The sequence below is a fragment of the Martes martes genome (assembly GCF_963455335.1).
Source record: "Martes martes genome assembly, chromosome: 12".
Classification (NCBI taxonomy): domain Eukaryota; kingdom Metazoa; phylum Chordata; class Mammalia; order Carnivora; family Mustelidae; genus Martes; species Martes martes.
In genome coordinates, this window is record NC_137900.1 from 59,556,532 (window position 1) to 59,563,946 (window position 7,415).

The 7,415-nt window shown below is 43.0% G+C and overlaps 1 protein-coding gene across 1 annotated transcript; it reads right to left on the reverse strand.

The window, feature by feature from the left end:
* Positions 1-640: 640 nt before the first annotated feature.
* Positions 641-5,130, reverse strand: LOC308353372 (protein SPATA31F1-like; the record flags this gene model as incomplete). Its single annotated transcript, XM_080820215.1, is given in 6 exon segments — positions 641-2,188; positions 2,622-2,701; positions 2,704-2,835; positions 2,838-3,345; positions 3,349-3,417; positions 5,110-5,130. Coding segments are annotated over 6 exon segments (2,205 nt in total). The 3' UTR covers positions 641-793.
* Between the last annotated feature and the right edge of the window lie 2,285 nt (positions 5,131-7,415).

The window sequence follows — 7,415 nt, forward strand, 5'->3', positions numbered from 1 at the left end:
TCCCTCATTCTCTCCCTGCCTGCCCTTGGGAGTGGGGGACAAGTCCCTTTTCATGACCTACTCTGATCTTCATTCCAAGGGTCCATGCAGCTGGAAGGCAGTGGGCAGGATATAGGCAAGAGAGTTACAGCAGCTTCCCAGATGAGCTCTCCAGAAAGATCTTGCCAATAACCAACAGGGAGCAGAGGAGGGGGAGATTCTATCATTTGCTTTTGACCTCCTGTCATGTTAGCTACATGCTTTCGATAAACACAACATACCTCCTCAAGGTTGGAGCACTATGGCACTCCTCTAAAAACCTCCCCTGCAGACTGTGGGCCTCTATGGAGGTCATGAGTGATTCTGCCTGTGGGATTCCTGGCCAATCCTCCTCATCACTACTATCCTCATGTCCACATTGCTCCTCTGGGCCTAAAGACACCAATGGGAATCCATGATAGAATTCAAGCCTGACCTTTATTTACCTTACCTTCCTTCTCTGTTCAAGCCCCTTTATCCACAGTCCAGGGTGGGCTGGGAGGAGTTGTTTGGAAAGTTGACCCAGCTTCTCTAGATGGGAAGGACACTTTAGCATCCCCTCATGCCTTCCCTTAACACACCGCAGTGGAGAGAAGGAGGAGACAGACAGCGCTTTGCTTAGAGACATAGAGTGTATTTTGGGTGGCACTCTGCCCCATCTGCACCATAAATGAAAATGACAGTAGCAATCCTCTTCAAGGGACACAGATGACTTTTGATTGTGTTGGGTCTTCTTGAGCAGACCAGCGTTTCCCTCTGAGGTGGGAGGTGAGATCTAGGGTACATTCCCTGGTTGGGTGGCACAAGCCACTCGAGGACAGTGCCGAGGGCAGTGGCGGGGGTGGCCCAGGACTGAGGCAGAATGGAGTTGGTGAGAGCGGGAGCGGTGCCGGAGCTTACTGTCAGGGGAATGGGGACCATCCAAGAAGGCCAGGCCCACCTGCTTCTCAGTGGGGGAAGATTGGGCCTTGGAGTCCCCTCTTGTCCTCTCTGTCTTGGTTTGCCCCATGGAACTTTTGGCTGGAGCCAGGCCCTTTTCTGCATTTTCTTTTCTGGTGTTGGCTGCTTTCCCAACTGTAGAGAACATGGATTCCTCATGCACTTTGCCCTTTGCCTTGGAGTTAAAACAGTGCAGAAAGGATTTCATCTTACTTCTCAAGCCTGATTCTGGAAGGCTGGGCCTCTTGTGAGTGTGGACTGGCATCACCTGTCCCTGCAAAATCTGACCTTTCAAAGTTTGGCCCTGCAAATGCTTACCCTGAATGAGTTGGCCCAGGAAAAGCTGGCCCTGTGATGCCTGGGGCACCACAGGCTGGGCATTCTTAGGAATCCTTGCTGGTTTGAGGAATACATTAAGCTTGGTTTGACTGCTGTGCAGGTCATTCTTCTCAGATACGTTCACCCCAGGGATTCCTGGAGGTGACTCTGGAAGCTTAACCTGAGGGTGATGTCGGGTACTGTGTTCACAGGGAGCATCAAGATGAAAGCTACGTCTCCGTCGCCAGGGGCTGTGAGGTGTCCTGTTCAGAAGCATCCCTTTTGGCCGCTGGGCTTCATCAGGGTGGCTTATGTCTCTTGTGGAGGAGTGTGCAAACCCTGCATCCCCTTCTCCATGGTCCCCTGCCAATTTGGGTTTCCCTGGGTCCTCTCTCTTTTCTGTCAGCATGGGGACTTGGGCTGAGTCCTTGCTGTGGCCAGGGCTTTGGGACTCAGGACTCCAGGGCTCCTCCAGGCTGGGGCTGTTCACATTGGCCTCCAACTGAACACAAAGCACCTGAGCCTCTGTCATGTCCCCACTGGGTTGTGATATCTTAGAGGCCCAGTGGGCAGAACCACGAGATACTGCTCTTGAACTAGGTTGCTTCTGGTTCTGCTGTACCGCCTTTAACTCAAGGGCCAACTGTTCTTTAAGGTGGAGCCATTCTGGATCTGGGACACGAGGAGTGTCTGGTGGGATGGGGAGACCCTGGAGCAATGTTTTTCCTAGGTTCTCTAGACTCTCTAGAGAATCCTGTGTGGATGTGTTGTCTGAGTTTGCTACTGTTTGTTCTCTGGACAGTCTTGCCTTTATGGGAATTCCCAGTTGTATCTCTAGGATCTTCTTTCTTAGATGGAAATTTAGTTTGGCTAAGATGGGTTTCTTGAGTGTGTAGGACCCAGAGGCCTCTGCCTGGCTTTCTTTTCTTAAAAAATGTATTTATTTATTTATCTATTTTTAATAAATTTTTTAGTAAACATATAATGTATTATTAGCCCCAAGGGTACAGGTCTGTGAATTGCCAGGTTTACACACTTCACAGCACTCACCATAGCACATACCCTCCCCAATGTCTGTAACCCCCCCCCCCCCCCGCCCCGGCAACCCTCAGTTTGTTTTGTGAGATTAAGAGTCTCTTATGGTTTGTCTCCCTCCCGATCCCATCTTGTTTCATTTATTCTTTTCCTACCTGCCAAATCCCCCATGTTGCATCTCCACTTTCTCATATCAGGGAGATCACGTGATAGCTGTCTTTCTCTGATTGACTTATTTCTCTAAGCATAATACCCTCTAGTTCCATCCATGTTGTAGCAAATGGCAAGATTTCATTTCTTTTGATGTCTTCCTGGCTTTCTAAAGGCACCATCTTGATCATTTCTTCCACTGGCTCTTCAACCTGAAGCTGATCTTCAATGTCTGCACATCGTTGGCATCTTGAAAGCTTGGCCCAGGACTCAGAGACTGCTCTTCCAATGAGATCATCTGAGTCAGAGGTTCAGTTGGGAATTCACCAGGTCCAGGCACCATTCCTGTGATTACAGCTTGGGTAGAGATGCCATGGCCCTAGCGAGAGCCACATAATAAAGAGCTGGCAGACCTGACAAGAAGGCCAGGTACTTGTGCTGCAACGTTGTCTCCAGTTTCTCAATGGCTCCCTCGGACAGGGCTTGGGGCAGCTTAGGATGTTCAGTGACAGCATCTGGTGAGGCTTGTTGCTGTTGGTCAAGGGCCATTGGTATCCAGGGCATAGTTTTCTGCTGTAGGGCAGGGTCAGTTGCTGCCTGTAGCTCCAAGGGCTTGTTTTCTGGGATGCAAGTGAAGGGAGCCACTTGCAGCCGCCCAGGAATTATGCACTGCCGAGAGCTATATACACGAGCAGGGACCTTGCCCTGGTGAATCTGCCCACATTTGGAGTTGATGTGGCTCTGCAGTATTGCCTTGGCCTGGCCAAACAAGTGTGGCATGGGGATTGACACTGGGTCTGTGATGGGTGAGAATGGGTCACTGGCCCCAGTGGCCTCCAGGGCTGTAGGTTGGGAATCATGCATGCTGGCTAGGGCTGTGCTGCTCTAGGACAGAGTTGACTGATCACTGGGGGACAGAAGTAACTGGATGGACTCCTGGATCTCTTGGGGCAGGCCCTAGTGACGATGAATCAACTGTCACTGGAGGTGGATTTTCTAGACTACTTTGTATCTAAAGATGGACATATGGACCAGTTCTGCCTAATACGATATATGATGAAATTTACTGGAGGCTTCTGGGGAAGAATTTGCATTGGGATTAAAGAGACAGGATATGAGAACTTGCTTCTATCTCTCCAGCCCATGACCCGTTGCTTCCTGTCTTGAATAAGAAGTGCAGGTGTAATGTTAACACCTATTTTTTTAATGTAAAGATTCTTACTTTTTTATTTGAGAGAGAGGGAGAGCAAAAGAGCGTGTGCACACATGAGCAGGGGAGGGGTGTTGGGGAGGGGCAGAGGGAGAGGGAGAATCTGACTTCGCGCTGAGCAGGGAGCCCAGTGTGGGACTCAATCCCAGGACCTACATATCATGACCCAAGCTGAAGGCAGATGCTTAACCAGTTGAGCTACCCAAGCACTCCTGTAATATTTACATCTAGAGCTGCCATCTTGTGATCCTGAGTTGATATCTCTAGGATAAAATATCATTATCTGAGGATGATGGAGATGAACGGGTAGTGGTTGGATGTTTGATGGCATCAATAAATTGAAAAGAGACTGGAACCTCTTGGGTTTGATTATATTTTTTGAGCCACAGCACTTATATTTCTTTGAACTACCTTTCATTTTCATGTACCATAGTTCTGGGTTATAGCTAGCTATTTCCTAGTTTCACCTAAGATGCAGTTTTCAATTGTGTCTTCCTTGTTTTGAGGTGATTTTCTAGAAGAAAATCTTTCTCAGATTGAAAAAAAAGTTTGATTTTAAAATATATTAGGAAAGATGTGGGAAAAATGCTTTATTACATACTTCTGGTTGGAACATAAAAAGGAACAAGCTTTTGGGGTGCAATTAAGGATAGGAAATGTAAAATGCACATAGCCCTTGACTTAGCATTTCCTTTTCTATGAATTTATCTAATAGATAAACTCACAGAGACTTATGTGTAAAGATGTTTACTGCATCATTCTTTGTAACAGTGAAAGAGTGGAAACAACTTAACATGAGGCTGGTTAATTAAATTACGATTTAGCTACACAATGAAATACTATGCAACCATTAAAAAGGATGAGATCAGTATATATGCTCTTGCATGTAAGTGAAACAAGTCTATCTAGTACCCTTTCATTTTTGTAAAAAAACCCATGGGAACATATAAATATATATTTATATTATATATATTTTATATATAATTATATTATATATGATATATCTATAATATTTATAATATATATTATATACAATATGATTATATGTGTCTATATTATATATTATATGTTTATATTATGCATAATATAAACATATTTATAATTATATTTATACTTTATATTTATATATTTATATTATATATTTACATTTATATAAATATTATATTTATATATATTTATAAATATATGTTTATATTATATATAATATGTGTGTGTATATATGGGTGTGTGTGTGTATATGTATGTGTGTATATATATATTTAATGAGATTGTTAAGGACCATCTTGGAGGCTGGGTACTAGACAGGCAGATGAAATCTCTCTCTGTTCTCCAATAGATTGTAACAAAGTACACTGTTTCTGTATTCCCTGTTCAGAGATTTCCTGCATGGCTAAGTGACAGTTGGGCTGCCTCTGTAATTGCTTTCCATCTTTTCCTACCTCACTTCCCTTTTCCTTCATCCTCTCTATAAATAATTGGTACTTAAGCTTTTCCTGGGCGCTGTTTTCTTGGGAACTGGGGCTAATACCAAGAGTATAGTCCACTTAAATAGTCCATGATAAATATTTTAAATGGGAGGAAAAAGGGAAAAGAAAGTACTCTTAAGATATGCAGGGCTGGGTGCCTGGGTGGCTCAGTTGGTTGAGCTACTGCCTTCAGCTCAGGTCATGATCCTGGAGTCCTGGGATCGAGTCCTGCATTGGGCTCCCTGCTCAGCAAGGGGTGTTTTTCTCCCTCTGACCTTCCCCCTGTCATGCTCATTCTCTCTCTCTCTCAAATAAATAAATAAAATCTTTAGAAAAAAGATATGCAGGGCTTACTGTGTTGCAACCATGTATTTTCGTCTTGAGAAAATTCTTGAAAGTACAGAGCAAAGAGAAGTCATGGTATAAAAGAACTGCCAATGAACACTGAACTCATTTAACTAGATTTCTTTTTCCATTTAATTATTTTCTCTTTAAAATCACTATTGAATTGTCCAAGGAAATATAGTAAATAGGAAAAAATCCAATTCTGTACTGGAAGGGCATTTATATTTTGTGAAGTTTCAGCAAGGTATAGTGCAAATGTACCTGGACTGAGGGCACATTAACCAGCTTTCGATTTCATGAATATAGAAGATATTACCTGGACAATAAGTAGATGAAAGTCACCCCAAAAAACTGCCTCACAAATCCAGGATCAGAACAACAGACTTATGAGTGAGAGTAGGCTGTAGGGGGAGGGAACCAAATGACTTTGAACACTGCTCCATGGCCTAGTCCTGGAGTACCTCTCTCCTTACTCTCAGCATTTCCACATAGTAGACACCTCTGTGCAAAACATTGCTGCAGGTCCTTCAACAAAGAGTTGTGTTTCAGGTGACTTCTGGTTGTCACAACCAACACAGAGAAAAAGTGACCACTAACTACATCAGTGAATATGGTAGATCTACTCTTTTTTTTTTTTTTGCATAGGGTGAAACATTATGTGCCTTATTTACACAAATTTGCATTGAACACTTGCATTTTAAAAAGTCACACTTTGGGGCACCTGGGTGGCTCAGTGGGTTAAGGCCTCTGCCTTCAGCTCAGGTCATGATCCCGGGGTCCTGGGATCGAGCCCCGCATCGGGCTGTCTGCTCAGCGGGGAGCCTGCTTCCCCCACTCTCTCTGCCTGCCTCTCTGCCTACTTGTGATCTCTGTCTGTCAAATAAATAAATAAAATATTAAAAAAATAAATAAAAAGTCACACTTTTTAAAAGATTATTTATTTATTTATTTGACAGAGAGAGAGAGAGAGAGAGCACAAGTAGGCAGAGAGGCAAGCAGAGGGAGAGGGAGAAGCAGGCTCCCCACTGAGCAGGGAGCCCGACACGGGACCCAATCCCAGGACCCTGAGATCATGACCTGAGCAGAAGGCTATCGCTTAACTGAATGAGCCACCCAGGTGCCCCCAAAACTCACATTTTAACATAACTATTACCTATAGTAAAGGTTGCTTCATGAAAATGTAGTACAATTCAGATATCAAGTTGCCTATTTTTGTAAATAAAGTTTTATTGGAATACAGTCATGTCCATTTGTTGATGTATTGTCTGTGGTTGGTTTTTCAGTACAATGGGTGAGTTGGGTCGTTGCAACAGAGACCTGCTACTCTAAAATATTTACTATCTAAAAATGTGGCTTCCAACAGCACTGTAGTTAAATGGTACCAGTAGTTAAATGAGAAACAGTTTCAATAACAATATATTCTCTCATTTGTATCGCACATTTTCCCCAAGCCCTTGTGCAAGTATATATGCCTTACCCTCAAAGACTTTATATCTCTCTCTATATTTTATTTTATATTATATTTTCCCTAAGCCCTTGGGCTAGTATATATACCTTACCCCCAAAGACTTTATTTCTGTAGGTACAAATGCTATATAAAAATTTTTCCTTTATCAAAAATTATAAATATTTTATAAATATTTTAATCCTATATGACATATGGCATTGTATTACTACAAAGTAGTAAACTCTGTAAAGCACCTTTAGGTTAGCACCAGTTTTTATACTGAAAAAGGGACACACTTTAATATAGAATGGAAAAAATTGAATTTTGAACACAAAAGGGGTAAAATCCCTCTAGAGTATCTATTTGGGAGGATTATTTACAACCATACTAAACCCTAAAGTTGACATTGGTTTCTTGCTCTTAACTCTCCAGGTAACTTCAGAAAGATTTTTAGGTTGTTTAGCCATTTCTATTCATCTGCATCTAT